Raw genomic sequence first — 19,744 nt, 5'->3', positions numbered from 1 at the left:
ATGGAGGGGGCACAGAGCCTTCTGCCCTCAGAGTGACCTTTATCCTAAGTGTGTGCATGCGTGCTCAGTCACTTCAGTCGTGTCTGATTCTGTGACCCCAGGGACTGTAGCCCACCATGCTCCTCTGTCCATGCGATTCTCTGGAGTGGGTTGCCATGCCTTCCTCCAGGGCATCTTCCCTACCCAGGGATCAAACCCACGTCTCTTGTGTCTCCTGCATTGGGAGGCAGGTTCTTTACCTCTACCAACAGACCCCCACTTAATTCCTAAAACCACACTATGGAGACGAGAGATGAGGATTCATTTTTAAAACCCACTTGCTTGCAACCTAGAGACAAGCACAAGAAAAGCCAGACTAGAAATCATCACGGGAGCGAAGGGAGAGTTTTGAGCCAAAGAAAACACTCTGACTTGAATTCTCTTCTTTGTGGAGAACCAACAGCAGCCTCTGTGTGGCTCGGACCCGGAAAGCTGCCACGTGCCGGCGGAGGCACGGCCACGCCCATGTGCCCGCGGAGAAGGGGGCGCAGGCTGACTGCGTCGGGCGCTTACAGGCACTGGAGCCAAATTAGGACTTATCAGCACGTTCATTATCTAAAAATAAACCAGCTTTTCTTTGCTTCATCAAAAGATCAGATTATAGAGTACGCTGCCTTACTTGGAGAATAAAGTGTTTTTATTCTTAGACAGTGAGGACAATGAGAACTGTTACATAACCTGTCAGCGTGTGGATGGGCCGGTTACGGAAGCGGGTTGTTCCCTCTGATGAGGGCTGTCTGGCTTCCCCGCTGTAGAGGGGCAGTGGATAGCCGCGGAGAACACACAGTCCCGAGATTTAGGATGCAAGACAGGGCGCGGCTCTTGCCAGTCTTCTAGACCGGTGGCTCTCTGCAGGATGGCCGCTTTCCCTCAGACACCCGAGACCAGGACTGGTACCCTCTCCACCCAATCTGCAGCCAAGGGGCCGCATTCTGTGCATTCACAGAGCAGGCCTGCCCCCCTCCCCGCGCCAGGGCGGGCGTCCTCCTGACCCCAGCGGGGAGCAGAGCTGAGCCCACCTCCCACCCAGGGAGGTCACTGTGGTGAGGAAGGGGTGGCCACACCGCACGACCGGAGGGACCAGCCGTCCCCTCCAACACCGGCCATCATCCCGGGGTCCCCGGAGTGCCCGTGCTCCAGGCCGGCTGGCTGCACCCTCGGGGGCCTTCACAAGCACCCTCGTGGCCCACAATCTGCTAGAACAAGTCACAGAGCTCAGGGAAGCACGACTCCCACGATCACAGGTTCAGGAAAACAAACGGATGCGTCTCTTCCTTTCTAGCCAAGGCAGGCACACGAGATGGGGTGGGAGCGTCCACAGGTGGTGCAGCCCTGTTGTCAGGACACATCACCCCCTGCCTGGTCGACGGGGTCCCTGCCCGGGGCGCTTGGCTCAGCCTCAACCTCTGAGTGTGTGCGGTGGCTTCATCACAGACGTGGCTGAATCGCTGCCCGATCTCCAGCCTTCTGTCCTCCCAGAGGTCAGGCTGAGATCCAGGGCTGGTCTCTCTGTGGCCAGTCCCCCACCCGAGTCACCGTGTGGGTATGACCTAGGCCCAGCCCCCTCGCCCCATCACAAGACACGCCTATACTTGGGACACTCCATGGCTCAGCAGGGACCTCAGGCGCCAGGTCTCTCTTTGGGCTGAGGCCAGGTTCTCTACTACCCAGCTGGGTCCTGGTCAGGTTCCCCAGAGGAACAGAATCAGCCCGAGACCGACCGACTGACTGACTGACAGGAACTGGGGGCGGACACATCCCGAGAAGCGCCAGCAGCCCTGGCCCAGCAGAGTCTGTGCCGCCCACGCCAGGCTGCGTCCGTCAGGCCCAAGACCGGGGCAGAGCCGTCTCAGCTTGACTCCGAAGCAGGAGAAAGATGATGTCTCAGTTCAAAGGCAGCCAGGGCGGGCATGAGGAATTCCCTCGATGGGAGGGTCAGCCTATTCCTTCCTCCTTCTGTTCAGGACGGACCGCAGAGGCCCACCCAGGGAAAGAATCTGCCCACCATGCGGAAGACCCGGGTCCCATCCCTGAATTGGGAAGATCCCCTGGAGAAGGGAATGGCACCCCACTTCAGTATTCTGGCCTGGAGAATCCCACGGACAGAGGAGCAGTCCACAGGGTTGCAAAGAGTCGGACACGACTGAGAGACACTTACACCTTCACCCTCACTAGGGAGGGGCTGTGGTCCCCTCAGTCCACCTTCCCCACCCAGAAACCTCATCCAGAAATATCCAGAATAACATATGACCGTGTCCCTGACACCCAGCGGCCCGTCAGGCTGACATGTAAAATGGGCCAGGCCTGACTTCCCTGTGGGTCTGAGTGACCACCCGTCTCGAGCCGGCAGCCCACCCTGGGTGGGGGTGAGCTGGCACCGTGGGCTGCCTGGCCCAGGTTGGAACAAGCTGAGCGTCGAGAACGCAAGCTCCTGGGGCCCAGTCTCAGCTCAGGGGTTGCTCCCTCCTGAGGCAGAAAAACAAGCTTTGGGGACCCAACACAGAGCACAAGCATTTCAAAATACCTTTATTTTCTCTCACCGGTGGTCACTCTACAAAATATTTCGGCCGTTCCCCGGCCGCCCCACCGCGGTCAGAGTTTTCCTCCCGTCATCACTCAGCCTCTGTCTCGCGCCTCAGTCCTCTGTTTCCTCCTCCTCTGTTACTATGAGACTCGCTGGATTTAAAGATAAAACAGAGAGAAGTGGGTTTTGAGTGGGACTCTCGGCCACCCAAGGGGGAGACCCTCCAGGGCCTGTGGATGCAGCTGCAGGGATGCGATTCACTCAGAAGCGTGCTTGGCAGCTGGGTCTCTGCCTCCCCCACTGGGGTCTCTCCGCTGAGTCCTGGGGCCAGAGCCTCTGCAGCCCCTGAAGAGCACCCCCATGGGAGGTGAGCACCAAGTCTGCAGGCCCCCCAGGGCTGCAGCCAGGTCCCAGAGGACAGCCAGGCAGCCTGCTCGCTGCCCCTTGGGACAGTGAGAGCCCGAGGCTGACTCCCACCGACCACGGCCCAGGACAGCTGGTCACCGCAGCCATGTCTCCTCGAACCCGCCAGGGGCTCCGGCCAAAGCTGCCTGCCTGCGAGGGCAAGGGGCTTCCTGGGAACCAGCACGGGCAGGACGTGTCCCAGGCGGCGGTGCTCTGAGACTGCCGGCTTCCAGCCAGCTCCTGAGAGAGGTCAGCCCACCGCCCTGCGCCCCCTGCCTGCCAGGCCTGGGGGCAGGAAAGGGAGGACGTTGTGGACGGAAGCCACGCCACGGGCGGAGCCCACCTCACAAGCCCACCCTCCGGGTCAGAGAAGACAGATCGTGCTCCTGTTCAGGCTAGCAGGCGAGCAGCACACGCGGGGCCGGGGTGGAGGCCGAGGGTCTCCAGCAGAGGCGCTCTCGGCAGAAGTGAAGCCGGCTGGCCCGCCGCCTTACCGTCCTCCGTGCGGCTCTCCTTGGACTGCGGCCTCTCCACGCTCGGGGCCTTCGAGCCCGCCCCCGCGCTGCTGGGGGGCTGCGTCTCCACCTGGACGCTGGACTTGGCCGACACAGGCGCCTCCGTGGGGACTTCCTTGTCTCTCCGGCTCTCCTGGATGACTCTGATGGGCAGAGAGAAAAGGATGGGGACCCCGAGGGGCCGCCCGGCCTTCCACCGGGACACACCCGCAGCATCACAGCGTTCACGACCCTGCCCGCGGGTTTGAAGGAGAAATGCTCTGTCGCCTCAGCTTTGTTTCACACAAACTCCAGACTCACCGGGCGCGTGGCACCCAGGCTCCCACAGACACACAGGGAGCGGGCCGGGTGTGCGTGGGCCACGGTCACGGCCAGGCCGGGCCACAGAGGTGCCACCCGGCTCCACTTGGAGGAGGAACATGCTTTTTCCTCGCCGTTGGATGGAGTGGTTCAACCAGCCTCACCGGCTTCCATTCACGGGACAGGGGCCGGGGGCCCGAGTGCAGGCTGCAGTCCGGCCCTGCCTGAGGACCTGTGGCAGCTGCGGGGCCTGGAGGGCGGGTCCTGACCACTAACACGCACCCCCGACGCATGCCTGAGCACAAGCCTGCCGCGCAACCGCAACCGCGCAGGCCGAGGGTGGGGCCTGGCGGCCTGCAGACCGCGCTCACTGGCCGTGAGGCTGAGATGCGAGGAGCCAGGCTGGCACCAGCGTCCTTCAGTGCCGCTGGCATCAGCCCTGAGGGTGCTGGGCAGGAAAGCGCGCACCCTGGCCGGCTCATGCCCAAAGACGGCCCTCCTCGTCGCCCACACCGCAGCAAGTCTGGGAGCCGCCCGCCCACACAGCACCCTGTTCCTGTCCCCTCGGGCCCGCAGGTGAGGTTCAGAGAAGGAAAGCGCTGACCTGTAAATGATGGTGATGACAAAAGCCCCAGCAATGATCACGATCAGGGCGGAAAACACCTGTACGTAACCTGGAAAACAGTTCCTGGGCGTCACTGCGGGCCAGCGTCTCCCCAAAGCCGCCTGCTTCCCAGCGGCGGCCACGCCCCCCGCCCGCCGCCGGCCACGCCCCCAGCCCGGCTTAGCCTCTGCCCCTTCCTCCCCCGGAAACGCATCCAGGGACCCGAGCTGGCCCTCGTGAGAGCCCCCTAGAACCGTCCCCTGAGGACAGTGATGGGGTGGGCCGTCCATCTGTCTGGATGTCTGTCCAAACATTCTGTCCATCTGTCCTCCAGAATCAGCAGCACCCAGCCTCCTGGGACCTGGGCTGCCCCCTGCCCTGGCCTCCCTCTGTCCTGGCCTCCCTGGAAATGGTCCCTCAGTACACAGGTCAGTTGTCCCAAGACATTAGGAGGCGCTTTCAGGTGACAAATTGCACAGGTCTGACTGCAAATTTCAGTCTGACTCCTTTATCCATGAGGGGTGGCCACTGCCCCCAGTGGCTCCCACCTTCTCCAGACTAGCCCCCAAAGGAAGGCCCGGTGCTTCTCAAGGTGACTCAGGGCAACCATGCCCCCCGAGTGTCCCTGTGCAGGAGCACCCCTTATGGGTGTGAACTCTCAGCCCTTGTCCACTCCTGGGAAGGAGAGGGAGGGAGGAGTTGGGCGACCCCCAGGCCTTCCGGGGCGCGGGGTGGTCCTCCACCTTGGGGGCCCTCTCGGTGCCCAGGCTCACAGGCGGGTCCAGGGGGCCAGCCTTCCCTACGGACTGATGCTGGGCCTCCTTCCGCCAGCCAGCTCGGGACTCGGACGACTGAAGGGCAGGACCCACGTCCCCAGGGCCTAGGAGCTCCGCGTGGAAGCACTTGGACCGTCTCCCCCTGGTTCTGTCCCCGAGTTCTCGTGAGGCTCAGGCCAGGATTTTAAGGAGCGAGGCAGGCAGGTGGGCCTGCACAGTGCCCTATGCAAGGAGCTTGAGCCCTGACCCTGGCTGGGCCATCAGCATGCTCAGCTGGCCTCCTCGCCGACCCTTTACCCTTTCTCCAAGCAAGGCAGCAGCCGGCTGGCGAATGCCGACCCAACGTGTGACGTGACCTCTTCAGTCCCTCGCTTCCTCCTTCCTCTGAGCCGTCTGCCCCTGACCCAGTAACAGCAGCATCAGACAGCATCCTCGCTGGTGGTTCCCTGGGGCCGCGGGGTCCCAGATGTGAGGCTCGAGTCAGGAAACGGAAAGGGGCGACGCCACCCAGGGCGGTGAGCAGGGGCTGAGTATGCGGCAGGCTCTCACGAGCGAGTTCACAGGCAGAGGGCGTGGGGGTGCTTGGGGGCAGCCGCCGCCCCAGGACCATGACCGGCTGGGAGCTTCTTGCTGGAGGCGCCTCCTGGCAGTTGGCTTCTTTCTGTCCCCAATGCCTTGGCTGTGTAAAGGCGTTCCCCTGGGCTCACCTCCTCGCCTCCAGGACTATGATAACCTGCCTCATGTTTCTTACCCCCAGTATGAACGCAGTGGTGTAGACACTCCCGTGGTGACCTCTGAACTGGGCACTGCAGGGGGACGCGACCTCCAAGGTCAGGGTCACTGCGGCTGCGGCCCAGCTCATGGTCCGGCCGCTGGCCTCGGGGAAGAGCATCTCACAGCATCTCACAGCTGCGAGCTGACCTGTGGCGTGGAGCAGGCTTCTGTGCACACCCAGTGCTGCCCCGCAGCAGACTGAGAGCCTCAAAGCAGCTCGTCCAGCCCCGGGCTGGCCTCAGACAACCACCCCCTCCCGAAATCTTAAATGCGGTCTCGTGAGCCACCTGAGCCCAAACCACCCAGCCAAGCCTCTGAATTGCTGCTTAAAGCCATTAAGCTTGGTAATTTATCACCTGGTGATAGATAATACGGGGCAGTTCCTAGACCTCCGTGCAGTCAACGCACTTTAAACGGTGTCGAATGAACGGAACTGAAACCAAGCCTAAGAGTGAATTAGGAGCTTCCAAGCGAAGAAGAGGAAGCCCCTGGGGCTCAGATGGTAAAGAATCCGCCTGCAGTCCCTGTGTCAGAAAGAGCCCCTGGAGGAGGAAATGGCCACACACACTCCAGTGTTCTTGCCTGGAGAATACCATGGACAGAGGAGCCTGGTGGGCTACAGTCCACGGGGTCACAAAAGAGCTGGACATGACTGAGCGACTAAACCACCACCCAGGGAGAAGACAGCAGCCCACACGTTCTTGCATTCCCAGAAGCAGCTGTTCCTTAGTGTGATTTGTGTCCCGTTTCATGAAAGAAATTCAGAATCTATTTGTGTCCTGGTTTATGAAAGGGATTCAGAATCTAAATGTAAGTGGATCCCTGTTAGAGAGACACGCGGATTTAGTCGGTTAAAAGTTTTAGTTTTCAATTGTCGGTTGTATCTTCGGTATCTTGGTGCAAGTACTTTTCTTTCTTGAGGTCGAGCTCTTGAAGGCAGAGACTGAATCTCAATGATTCTCTCTGCAATCTCCAGCCAGCATCCATCAGTGGCAAGCAATATGTGCGATTTATCATATAACACATATTATGATTGATCACTCAGAAACAGCAGCAATTGAAAAAATATCTTGGCAAAGCCTCCCCCAGATAGTTAAACAAAAGTTTTGAAATTGTCTCAGCAAGTCCCACAAAGAAACTGAAGTCACATACTTAGCGGAAAAAAAAATGACAGGTTAAATGGTGTACCCGAAACTCAAGCTGAAGACTGAAAGCAAGTCATTCTCTTTGAGTTCTCATTTCTTTCTCAAAGATCTAATGCTAATTCCCCAAGTTCACGTTCTTAATAATACAGATTATGCCATAACACGAAGTGCACTTCAAACCAGCCAATTTAAGAAGTTGGTGAAAGGTTTTCATAACATGGAATTATGAGCACAAAGAGCTCATAATACCCTGTCACGGAACACTACAACTTACAGCACAAAGGTTCACGTGCCTCTTAAACGAGAAAATGTCAAAGAAACGAAAAGTACCGAGGGCACGGTAAGAGCCCAGTGCAGGGCTCGCTGCCCAGGCTCTGCCCACAGACAGGCCACGCTCGCAAACTCGAGGGAAGTCGGAAGAAAGGCCCAGCCCACACGACTCGTGTGTTATAACCGAAAGGATGGAAAGAGGCTCAGCCCTCACCTCCATGCAAAAAATGACATACCCACTTGTAGAACAATGAGCCCTCTTCAAGGACAGAAAATTCCTGGGTTTGTGTTCTTTTCTAGGTTCCTTAGAGACACTAGTAATTTAGGTGCTGAAAAGAATAAGGCTTATTTTTCAAATAAGTGATAGGTGATGGTACCAATTTACACTATGTCTCAAATACAAACATTTACAAGTGGCCAGCTCCCACCACGAAATTCTGATGAGAAGATGCTCAGAGACGGAACAGATGAAAGAAGAAAAAGCATCAGCTTGAGTTTCTGTTCTCTCGCTGGCTGCGATCTTCCTTGAATGATCCGTGTCACTGCTTCATGCTATTAGGGCTCCATTTCATTAGGATGTGAGCACACAGGGATGATTAACGGCCAAAACGACGAACCGATGCTGGGAAAGACTGAAGGCAGGAGGAGAAGGGGACGACAGAGGGTGGCATCACCCGCTCAGTGGACGTGAGTTTGAGCAAACTCCAGGAGTTGGTGAAGGACAGGGAAGCCTGGCGTGCTGCAGGCCATGGGGTCGCAGAGTCAGACACGACTGAGCGACTGAACAGCAGCAGTGACCTGTCCTGGGACTTGACCTGGGAGTTTAATGTCTTTTGCATCTTTATATATAGAAGGTTGAAGAGCAAACCCACTACCCTTGGGTGTTAAAGTTCCCTGCTTTTAGGAGCTTCCCACAGTACACGTCTCAGAAAAACTAAGCTGCATATGGGCTTAGGACACCAACATCCTCTAAGAAGAGAAACTCCATGATGGAGACGAAGTGAGCCAGACTGGCTGCTCTCCACATAGTGAGATGTGTCCAACCACCAAAACTGCAAAACGGCAACAAAAGGATGGAAAATGCCAGAAGCAGCAAATTACGGTCGGCTGGAAGCAATCAGAGGCGACTGTCGAAACCACAGCGGCTGACGTGGTTGACAGCAGCTCGGGGCAAACAACAGGCTGAGCAGAAAGCTTCGCGGGAAAGCCTGGGGAGCGGTTGTCTCCAGGGAGACTTGGAGAGCTGTGATGCGGCCCTTGGAAGGCAGGGAGCAGCCTAGGAGAGCAGAGGCGGTCCCAGGCTCACCCTGCTGGCTGAGCTTCAGGTTCCGTGCAAGCAGGAAGCGGAGACTAAGGCAGAGCTGGGGACCACCTGGGTGACACGGGGTCCCGGCCCACACACAGGGCCCTTGGCGGAGACTGGGAGATGATTATTTCCGGGCATCTACGGAGGTTTCTGTCCAGACACTAGCTGACCACTAGGCTAACCAAAGAGAGTCTTCAGTGAGCTTCAAAGAAAACAGACGCTACAGAATCCACTTAGAAAAGTACTGTTAGACAATGACCCAGCCCCAGCGAGAGGTTTAGGAGGCAGGGGAACCTGGTTTTCAGAGTCACCACATTATATAATTTAAATGTCTGGTTTTCAACAACAACTAAAAAGATATGACACATGCAAAGTAACACGAAAATATGGCCATTGTACATGATATGAAAAAGGCCATCAATAGAAATGGTCTCTCAGGAAGCCCAGATATTAGGCTTACTGGGCAGAGACTTTATTTTAAACAGGCTCAGAGAACTAAAGGCGGCCATATCTGAAGGACAGAGTATGAGAATGATGTCTCACCAACAAAAAGAGAGAAATTATTTAATTAAAAAAGGAACCAAATAGAAATTCTGAGGTTGAATGTATAATCCTGGAAACTAAAGTCTCACCAGAGGAGCAAACTGGTCGATTTGAGCCACAAAAGAAAACAGTCGGCAAAGCCAAAGATAGGTCCACCAAGAGCGTGCGGTCTGAGGATCAGAGAGAAACAGAGTCAGGACGAGTTAGCAGAGCCTCAGAGATCCTGGGACACCAGCCCAGTCGTGTCCAACTGTGCGACCCCACGGCCTGCAGCACGCCAGGCCTCCCTGTCCATCACCAGCTCCTGGAGCCCACTCAAGCTCATTCGTGTCCATCACGTCGGTGATGCCATCCAACCACCTCAGCCTCTGTCGCCCCCTTCTCCTTCTGCCTTCAATCTTTCCCAGCATCAGGGGCTTTTCCAATGGAGTGTCCCAAATATACAGCCTCTTTTCTGCCTCTTTTTTGAGCCAAACTGATGCCTCTTTTGACCTAAGTACCAAATCTTCACCCCACGGGAAGACACTGCTCCCCATTTGACTGAACCCAGATCTTGCCAATGCTTTAGCTTCTTGAACTGTTTTGCCTAGAACATCACTTTCTTGAAGGCGCTGGAGTGACGTTTTAAGTGGGACTGCCTGCCCCCTGGGGCAGTGGCTTCCAAGCTCCAGGAACGAGAAGGCAGGTCTTGGGGGTGGGGGGCTGAGCCCCCCTGGGACCAGAGAGGAGACCTGGCGGGCTGCAGAGCACAGCATGCCCCCCGGGGGGCAGGGGCCCGGGATACATTTCCCAAAGCGTCCGAGCTGTTGAGGGTCCGCAGCCAGTGCCCGGGGCTCTTTCCTGCGTCTGATGAGTCCTCCTGCAGACTGCCTGTTCCCGAGACCGTGTGCCCTTCCCCAAAGTCCTCAAGCCCTCACCCCTCCTTCTAAAAGGGAGGCATACGGGCCAGGAAAATGCATGTACCACCAAGTGGAGCTTGAGGGCTCAGAGACACTAACCCACATGAGCAGAGGCAGAAAATCCAGAGAGCGCCGTGGCAGCGTCCCTTGGGGTCCAGGCATCGTGGCTCACCTCCTCCTCCCCACCCCCCACCTGCTTCAGGCCGCCCCCCGAGTCCTGCTTCCCGGGGTGCCCTCCACACTGCCTGGCCTGGGGGTGTGGCCACTCCCCGGCTCAGGCCCCCACCCTCCCGGGCATCCCTGCCAGTCCAACCCTGACCCCCAGGTCCGTCCCCGGGCTCAGGATGGGGAACAGAGTTGTGTCGGGTTGACGTCTTATTCTGACCCTTGACGGTGGCCCGTCCTGGGCCCTTGCGGCCGCAACCCCCACCGGGTCAGGTGTGTCCCTGCGCACCGTGCAAGGGGCCCCGGCCCGAGCCGGCTCTTTCTGTGGACCCAGGGGCTCCAGCTCAGCCTTCTACGCCCCCAGGATGGAGGGAGCTCAAAGAAACCCCTGCAGTAGTGCGTAAGCCCTCTGGGCAGTGAACGTTCCCCGTGGATGAAGGCCCCCAGCCAGCCCCTCCAAGCACTCTTTTCTGGGTGGCACCAAGCAGGGTGATGTGGCCAGGGGACGTGGAAGGAGGCCCGTCCAGCAAGGGGGACCGGGGCGAGGCGGGCAGGCCGTCCCAGGCCTGCAGGGCTCTGCCACCCCAGGCCCGCGGGGGCTCTGCTGTCCCAGGCCCGGGGGGGCGTACTCACTGGGCACAGCCTTCTCGTAGCAGATGCCTTTATAGAAGCAGCAGCCAAGCTCCTTGCAGCGATCCCTGCTGACGTTGTAGTCACATATGTCGTACAGCGGGATGTCGCACACTGCAAAGCAGACATAAGGAGGGCATCCCCTGCGGCTGCAGCCCCCGCGGACTCCGAGGAGTGCAGGGCAGGGACGCGCGGTGGGTTTTGCTACGATTTTCACTGCGTGTCACACAGACCTCACTCTGAGAGTCCGATCTGGAAAGAAATGCAATTTCTTAACAAATTAGCGTCAAGTTAATTACACAGGATAACGCGGGGTCCTCCAGTGACTAAGAACTAACGCATCTCGGCAAGAGCTCGCCAGGCTCCGCGCTCCACAGAGAGACCGGGAATGAAGGTCTGACACCATGGGCGCCGGGAGCTGGGGCAGGAAGTGTTACCAAGTCAGGTGTAAGCACAGGGTGTGTGAAAGCGATGATGCCGTGGGTCATTTCAGAATTCAGAAGTCCTCTGAGAAGGACAGAGCTCAGGGCCCGGGGCAGCGTGAGCTGCACGGACGGGCAGGACCCTCGAGGGCCACAGCTGCCCCACTGGTCCCCTCCCCGCCCTCCTCCGGTCTGGCTCCTGCAGTCGGGAGTCCTGCATCCTGGTTCCCAGAGGTGAAACCTGGGCTTAGAAAGAGTCCAGAACCAGACATGTGCCTTGGGTGTGAGAGCCGCTCACGTCCTGCGGGCCTGCATCAGGGCTGCCCAGACAGACAGGTGGCGGGGGCTCCCCAGATAGAAGGGAGGGGGTTGGAGGGGGCGGGTTCCCCAGACAGACGTGGGGGACAGGCTCCCCAGACAGACCTGGTGGGGGAAGGATCCCCAGGGACAGGCTCCCCAGACAGATGGGGGGATCAGGCTCCCCAGACTTGGGGGAGGAGGGCAGGCTCCCCAGACAGACCCAGGTTGGGGGGCAGGCTCCCCAAACAGATGGGGGAGGAGGGCTCCCTGGACAGCCCAGGTGCAGGAGGTTATCAGGGTACCCCGTCCCAGGCAGAGAGCCTCCTGTGGGGGGAAGCCCACTCGGGACATCCCTGGGAAACCAGATGTAAGCCATCTTAGGGGGTCTCCTTTATGTCCAGTCTCCACGGCAGTGAAGCGAGGGTTTGGGGACGCCAACAGCTCCGACCTGGCCTTCCTGCCTTGCTGCTGCTGCTGCTAAGTCACTTCAGTCCAGCCTTGGGACCCTCTCTGACCCCACCTCGGCCCGCGGCCCCGCCCTCCAGCTCAGGAGCGCCCCGCCCTCCCAGTGTGGAGGCCGGCCCCCAGGTCCCTGGGCACGCTGGGGCGAGTCCTCCGAGGGGCCCCTGGACGGGTCACTCGATGGAGAAGGGAGAGGTGTGGGCGTGGTTGGAAAGGCCCGGCCCTCAGGGCCCCTCGCTGTCCGCGTGTCCCCCGTTGTCGGGGATGCACAGTCCCCGCCCACCCCGGGCCGGGCCGGCCGCCGCCCCTGCAGGCTAGCTAGTCACCTGCAAATTTCTTCAGGAGGTGCGAGGGGGACTTCTTGAACTCGGGCGCATATCTCATCGTAGCAGCTGAAGGAGGGCCGAGGGGTCACGGGAACCTGGGGAGAGAGCTGGTCAGTGCGGGGCCCCGGCCTGGCCGGCACGGGACGGGGGCGGCCGGCGGGGGCCCGGGCCCACCTGGCAGGCATGTCCTGGCCGAGCCCCGGCCACGCGCCTCGCGACACGCTCCACGTGCACAGCAGCGCTCGGACCAAGCAAAGGACTGCCCAGCGCCCCACCCACCTCGGCACCGGCCAGGGCAGGCCCGCCTGCCGGCTGTGACGTCACACAGGCCCCGTGACGTCACACAGGCCGAGCCGGGGGAAGCGGCCTGCGGACCCCGCCCCGAGCCCCTGCCTGCACGACGCCCGTCCCGCTGCCCAGCCAGTCTCCTCTGCAGAACCGGGTCCCGCAAGGCTGAGGCCCCGAGGCCCTGGGGCGAGGCAGGCCTGGTGAAGCTGAGAGCCCTGGAGGACCCGGCGTGCCTGTGGACGGCACGCAGTTCAGTTCAGTTCAGTTCAGCCGCTCAGTCCTGTCTGGCTCTTTGGGACCCCGTGAACCACAGCACTCCAGGCCTCCCTGTCCATCACCAACTCCTGGAGTTTACTCAAACTCATGCCCATTGAGTCAGTGATGCCATCCAACCATCTCATTCTCTGTCGTTCCCTTCTCCTCCTGCCTTCAATCTTGCCCAGCATCAGGGTCTTTTCAAATGAGTCAGCTCTTTGCCTCAGGTGGCCAAAGTATTGGAGCTTCAGCTTCAACATCAGTCCTTCCAATGAACACTCAGGACTGATCTCCTTTAGGATGGACTGGCTGAATCTACTTGCAGTCCAAGGACGGCAGGCGAGGGGAGGCCAGAGACCAAGCAGGAGCAGGCAAGCGGGTCACGCGGGGCTTTGGCCTTCACACGGCGTGAAGCCAGGCGACAGAAGAGGGTCTGTGCAGAGCAGAGTGAGCTGTCTTCACAGTGTCGTCTGGAAGGACCGTCAGGAGGCAAGAGGCAGCCTGGGATAACATGATCACCCAGGGAAAATTAAACGAGGGCCACGACCAAACACGTTTCGTGTTGTTTTAATTACAGTTGGTGACTGGTAGCCCGACAGGACTTGGCAGGAGGGGAAACCAGGCTGGAGGGGCGGGCCCTGGGCTCCGAGTGGACAGGCAGGCTAGCACAGGTGCAGTCCGGCTGGGACTGCAGTCCCCAAGAAGCTGCAGGGCGGGCCCTGGATGGAGCGGCCTCGGTGCGTGGGTAACAGGGGGTGCGGGTGGGAGAGGGGGTGTCAGTGTCGAGGGGAGGGGGGGACAGAGGGGAGGGTGACCCAGAGGAGGACAGAGAGGAGGGAATGGTCGGAGGATAAAGAGCAGCTCCGGCCCAGCGGGTGAGGACAGGAGGGAGCAGGCAGGCAGGCCGAGGGTGGACGGGAGGCTCACGGGGGGAGCCGCAGCCCACGGGGAGCAGGTGCCGAGTCCAGGGAAGCTGAGGTCACTGGAGGTCAGGGCCAGATGTGACGAGGCGCAGGGAGCCCCGGGGAGGGGAGCAGGCAGTCGGTCGGCCGGGGCCGGGTCAGGGCCTCTGGGGCGGGACCGCCTTGACCAGCGCCTGGCGGAGCACCGAGCTCGCCCCCGCTCTTGTGAGATGAAGAGGCTTTGCTCCCCCGCCCCCCTAACCACGAGACCCAGCCTCTCTCACCCCGCTTTCCTCACCTGAAAGCAAGGTGATGATACACACACAGGCACGAGACTGTCCCGTGCTGGGTGCCCAGCAATGAGCCCACGTCCAGGGGCTCGGAGGGTCAGGCTGGGCATCCGGCAGCGCCCGGGGCCAGGCAATCCCTTATGTCCAGTGGCGCCCAGGGCCACGCTGCCATCCACTGGGTGTAGCTCAGGCATCTGGAGTGTATGGTCCAGGGTCCACAGCATGCCATCAACCCAGGGAGACCCCTGGCACCGTGAGCAGGCACCCCCACCCTCCCAGAGGGGTCTCTAAGCCACCCCAAGCCCAAATTTGCCTCTGGACACGTCCCGTCCATGGAATCTCACAACACGCAGACTTCGGTCTGGTGTCTCCCACCTGCCGCGTTCAGGATGCATCCAGGGGGCATGGGTGCCAGACCACCCCCTTCACGGCCCCACGACAGCCCTCCACGTGGCAGACCTTCTGCTGATCCGTCCGTCCACTGATGGACATCCGGGCTGTCCCACTTCTTTGCCCGCTACGTGTAACACCGCTGTGGACGTCCACGTGTGGGTTTTGTGTGCACGTGGGTTCCCACCTCCCTCGGCCACCTCCCTGGGTCAGGCAGTGGCTCCAGGCTCAGATTCTGAGCGGCCGGGCTGTCCCCAGAGCGGCCATGCCAGTTCACACTGCTGCCAGGAGTGCTGGCAGCCAGGTACCCTCCTGGGAACTGACTTCACACCACCGTGCAGCAGGTTCAAGTTCACCGATGGACCAGCTTCCCGGGAAGCAGTGGGCAAGGTCACATGCGGCCGTGTGAGGGCTGGGTCAGCACAGGGAAGCCGGGGAGGTGAGGGCGCTCAGGAGAGACCGCCAGGGCAGGGCCAAAGTGCTGGCTCAGGTGGGTGGGGCAGGGGGCGGGGTCACCACAGCGCTGGCAGGACCCAAAAAGAGCAGACAGACCATCTTCCCCCTCTGCCCGGGGATCCCAGGGTCTGTTGCCCACTTTCCTGACCGGCCAGGCCGGCCTGCAGGGGTCCACGGGGAGCTCACGCGGGCCTGGGCTGGCATCTCCTGTTATTGGCCGAGCCTTTTCCTTTGTGACGCGATTTTAGCCGAGAAGAAGACGCGGTCTGTCCTGGACCCAGAGGTCTTCCCGTGGGAACCGTGGGAGCCGCCCTGGCTTCTCTCAAACAGAAGACGCTCCTCCCTGGTCAGTGCCAGGGAGGGGAGGGTGGGTACCTGGGAACCTATCCACATGCAGGTGGCCTCTGCGAGGGGAGGTGCCCCAGGCCAGCAAGGGGACAGGCCAGTGCTGGAGCTGAGTCCACATCCCCCGGGGACAGGTCGAACGGTATCTCCTGGAAAGTCCATTCCAGTCCTGACCTCGAGTACCCGTGCACGCGCCCCCGACTGAAGCTGGGCCTTTGCAGACGCCGTCGGTTTGAAGTCTAGCCCAATGTGACAGGCTTCCCTCCAGGGAGAGGAAACAGAACCACAGGAGGAGGGCCCAGAGTGGACAAACGGACTCATGCCAACAGAGGCTGAGCCCGAGGCCCCGGGACATGCCACCACGGGGGCTGGAAGCGGACCCCCAGGGCCAGGCCTCCAGAGGGACGTGCCGCAGACACGTGGGCTCCAGCTTTCAGGCCCTGGGACCCTGAGATGAGGCTCTGCCGTCAGAACCCACCCAGTTCGCCGCCCCTGCCACAGCGGCCTCAGGAAACCAGCGCCGTCATCCGTCTTGCTGGACAGTAACCAGGGAAGGGAGCCTCACTCAGACTCTGGCAGACTCTAACCCGGCTCTTACGGGAGAAGACAAACCCAACGGCAGGGGGTTAGAGGTGGGGGGCCTGGGTCCCCTCGTGCACCCCACCCTCCCAGCCCAGGACAGCAGTCCCACGGCTGACCACAGGGACCCCCCCCAGCATCCACTCCTGCAGGGGCGCCAGGCGCAGGGGCATCCCAACTTCACCCCTCTTCCACTTCGGTGCCAACCATGTTCGTTCACAAGTAAAATCGAGTTAAATACTGCATCTAAGACAGAAACTTAAATGGGGTGACCGCAGCCCCGACGGAGCCCAGACCAGCGCCCAGCGGTGTGAGGAAAAGGCGTCTCAGTTGTCCCTGGAGGTCCAGTGGCCAAGACTCCATGCTCCCAAAATGCAGGGGGATGGGTTCGATCCCTGGTCAGGGAACTAAGCGCCCGCACACAGCATGGCGTGACCAAACAAAAAAAAATTTTTAAACTGAGCCAGAGGCGTGTTGGCACCATCTGCACTCGAGGAAGCCTTCCCAAGGGCAGACGCACCGCCACGTGCCTCCCTAAGGTCTGACCCAGAGATGACGACAGGGGCGCCTGGGCCGTCTGACAGAACACGTCCTCGAACGCGGAGCCCCGGGCCCTGACCCCCATGCCGTCAGCTCCGTCCTCTGTGGCGGAAGCTCCGGGAGGGGAGAGGGGCGGACGTCCTGGGAACACTGCCCCCCAACCTGGCCTGGCTGCTCCCCAAACACCTGCCTCCTCCAGCAGGACGGAGTGGAGGGAAGGGCGAGGCCACCTCCTCCTGCCACGCGACTCTGAGGGGCCCACAGGGTCCAAGGAAAGGCGTCTGCCGTCCATCAAGCCCCACATAGGGTCGACCTGGACCTCCTGGGGTGAGAGCCTTCAGCCCCCAGACGGCAGTCTTTCTTTCCCGTTTCCTTCCCCCAGACTTGTTCTCATTTTTCATGGGTGCTAAATCGCTTCAGTCGTATCCGACTCTGTGACCCCATGGACCATACCCACCAGGCTCCTCTGTCCACGGGACTCTCCAAGCAAGAGCACTGGAGTGGGCTGCCGTGCCCTCCTCCAGGGGACCTCCCCGACCCGCGGATGGAGCCTCCATCTCTTTCGTCTCCTGCATCGGCAGGCAGGTTCTTTACCCCCAGTGCCACCTGGGAAGCCCTTTTCCCAGACTTTGTTTTCTAACTTATCTTCAAATATTCCCAAACTCTAGATTTTAAACATAAATGTGATATTTTCCAGCATCAAAAATTCACACCAGAATTTTAAAATACAAAAAAAAAACCAACCAAACAAACAAATCCAGAAGGATAAAGGTAACACACACACATGCAAAAAAAAAAAAAAAAAAAACCACAGCCAATGAAGTGATGTGTTTGTAACATAAGAAAAATAGTCAGTTTAATAATAATTACAACAGAGCGTGAGTAGTCAAGACCAGGACACCGGGGGTCGTTCGTGGACCACCCCCACGGCTGTGAAAGGGGGCCTGCGCGTCCTACGGAAACACGGGTGCGGGCACCGGGGCCCGTGGGGAGTCCGCGAGGATCGCTCAACCTGCTGCAGAGCACGCCTCCACAACAGCTCTGGTCCGTCCCCTCCCGCCCGGGCAAGGACGTGGCTCCGTCTCCTCGTCCGTGGAAGGTGGGGCAGAGGCGACTCCAGCAGGCAGACGGCCCCTTCCTGACGTCCCCTGGGACCCCGAGCTCCTCGAGGGTACCCCAAGACACGGGGGCAGTCCACTGACAACAGGGCAGGTCTGTAGGAAGAACTGCTCAGATGCATCGTCTCTGCTCCCTAGAAAGCTTAGTAAAAACCCTGGGGCCCGGGAAGGATGCGTCACACAAGCATGTCAACGGCCACCCCTCGGGAGGAGGGCTGAGAACACATGTGTGCCCCCTCGAGGCTCAAGTCAGCAGTTAAGGCAGGTTCTGCGGGCGCCCCATCGGGCTGAGGGCGGCGGCACCACCCGCAGCAAGCGCTGGAGAGTCAGGTGAGGACGTGGTTCCTGAGTGAGAATTCGCTTGAGACAGCAAACTCCAGCACACGCGATCGGATTGTTTCCCACCACGAGGTCTCACGCCTCACCAGAGAGCCTGCTTTGAGAACGGGGCTCACCAAACACTCCCAGGGCCACCTTCCCCAGCCCTGCCGCTAACCAAGAAAACAAAACGCAAGCACAGGCAGCCGGCAGCTCCCGTTACAAGGTCAAGGCCGTCAAGGCCCCAGCCTCCCCCGAGCAGGGGAGGCTGAGGGCGGGGCCGAGGCGGACCGGGCGCCCAGATGAGCAGCTGCTCCGGCTCAGGGGCGTCCGGCCGACGCAGACACAGGAGCGCACGTCACAGTCGCGTCTGATGCCACACAGGCATTTCTGAGACGCCCCTGATCCAGGGGCTGGGGCTTGGGCTTTTAGGGACACGACACTTGTCCTCTCCAAGTTCATCTCACTTTACAAATGACCTCTTCAGAAGAGCGGGGCGGAGGAGCAGGTCCCGTGAACTGGCTGGACCCCGGGCGGGGCTCTAGGCACGAGGACTGGGCCCCTCCTATGGGCCCTGGCCATCTGGACTTGGCGTGGGGGGCCTGGTCTTGACCCCCACTCCTTGGGGAGTCTCGCGTGTTCTATTGCTTGATTTGTGCATAAACAGTTCAGACACTGCCTCCTCAGTGAGCACGGAAGGCCTGCCCGTGCCCGACGGGAAGACAGGTTTTGGGGTCAGAGTGGCCTCACGCAGAGAGGCCACCTGCGCCCAGCAGTGCGTCCTCACGGGCTGCAGCAACGTGCAATAAATAACACACTTTATTTACAGGCTTCAGGGAGCTGCTCCTTCTGGGAGGACGGGACCATGCACCTGGCCCAGTTACCAGGCCAGCCCCAGCCAGGCACCCTCCGCCATGCACGTGCTCACACGAGGTGGGCGTACACACAGCTGTCACGGGGCCCAGGGGCAGCAGACGTGGTTCCCGGGTTCGGGGCTGAGGCCAGGCCCCGGGTTCAGCCCCAGTGCTGCACGTGGACTGCGACCCCGCTCGACCGGGAGCCTGGAGGGTAGACGGGGCCCCTGCAGGTCTAAGCAGGTGAGCCACAGGCAGACACAGCGGGCGGTGTTTCTGGAGCACCGCAGCCCAGCAGGCACCCCCAGAAACACCTATGTGTCTGCAGCCTATGGTCCCCACGAGCGGTGAGCCCCAGGGCACGGGAGCAGAGAGGTTGAGTGCAAAGGGCCTGCGGCCCAGCAGTCAGCCCAGACGGAACCACCTCTCTGCGTTCAGAACGGGGCATTTACAGGGAACGCACACCTAACATTGACACGTGTTCACTCGGAGCCCGCAAGTCCAGACACCGTCACCGCGCTTACTGCAGAACGAGGTGCTGGGTGTGGGGGGGACGTGGTCTGGGCTCGGCCTGGAGCTCACGGCCGCCTGGCTGCAGTCTCCACGCACGGCCCCGCCCGCAGCCTGAGCGTCAGGGGCGGGGGTCGAGGGGCTCCGGCTCAGTCTCGGAACCGGTCTTAACGAAGCACCAGGACGCCCCTCAGAGGTTCGTCTCATCCCAAGCAGGGTCGTTCATGTTCTTGAGAACCTTCCTCACCAGCTTCTCCAGGTCTTTGCGGGCTCTCTGCTCCTCCTCCAGAGACTTCTTCATCTTCTTGTTGTCCTGCGGGTGAAGCAGACCGTAGGAGGTTAACCGCCATTGGCACCAAAAGGGACCCCTCCCCAAGGAGATGGGGCCCTGCTGAAGGAGCCCGCCCTGCACCACGGCCAGGGGCATGGCTGATGGGGCCCCCAAGGGTCTCAGACGCAGGGCAGGTCCTGGCAGATGGAGCAGGCCTGGCGCT

General features: G+C 60.4%; 2 protein-coding genes across 8 annotated transcripts in view; both read right to left on the bottom strand.

The window, feature by feature from the left end:
- Nucleotides 1-2,547: 2,547 nt before the first annotated feature.
- Nucleotides 2,548-16,535, bottom strand: TEX29 (testis expressed 29). The gene is made up of 7 exons (XM_027557084.1): nt 16,431-16,535; nt 12,685-12,874; nt 12,406-12,471; nt 10,899-11,111; nt 4,388-4,457; nt 3,463-3,626; nt 2,548-2,715 (listed from the first exon to the last, which is right to left on the bottom strand). The coding sequence occupies exons 1-7, from the start codon at nt 16,533-16,535 to the stop codon at nt 2,675-2,677; spliced, it is 849 nt and encodes a 282-aa protein (XP_027412885.1). The 3' UTR covers nt 2,548-2,674.
- A 738-nt stretch (nt 16,536-17,273) lies between these two features.
- Nucleotides 17,274-19,744, bottom strand: part of ARHGEF7 (Rho guanine nucleotide exchange factor 7) — a 102,582-nt gene continuing 100,111 nt past the window's right edge. For 3 of the 7 annotated variants that reach the window (XM_027557980.1, XM_027557984.1, XM_027557983.1), the window contains one exon: nt 17,281-19,563. In XM_027557980.1, the coding sequence (XP_027413781.1) occupies nt 19,441-19,563 (123 nt within the window). In that variant the 3' untranslated portion in view covers nt 17,281-19,440. Of the gene's footprint in view, nt 19,564-19,744 lie in introns of all 7 variants that reach the window. The other 4 variants (XM_027557979.1, XM_027557981.1, XM_027557985.1 and 1 more) reach the window with 2 other exon arrangements.

This window comes from Bos indicus x Bos taurus, chromosome 12, assembly GCF_003369695.1.
Source record: "Bos indicus x Bos taurus breed Angus x Brahman F1 hybrid chromosome 12, Bos_hybrid_MaternalHap_v2.0, whole genome shotgun sequence".
Lineage (NCBI taxonomy): Eukaryota > Metazoa > Chordata > Mammalia > Artiodactyla > Bovidae > Bos > Bos indicus x Bos taurus.
The sequence above is the reverse complement of the archived record's forward strand: the minus strand, read 5'-3'. Positions and strand labels throughout refer to the sequence as shown.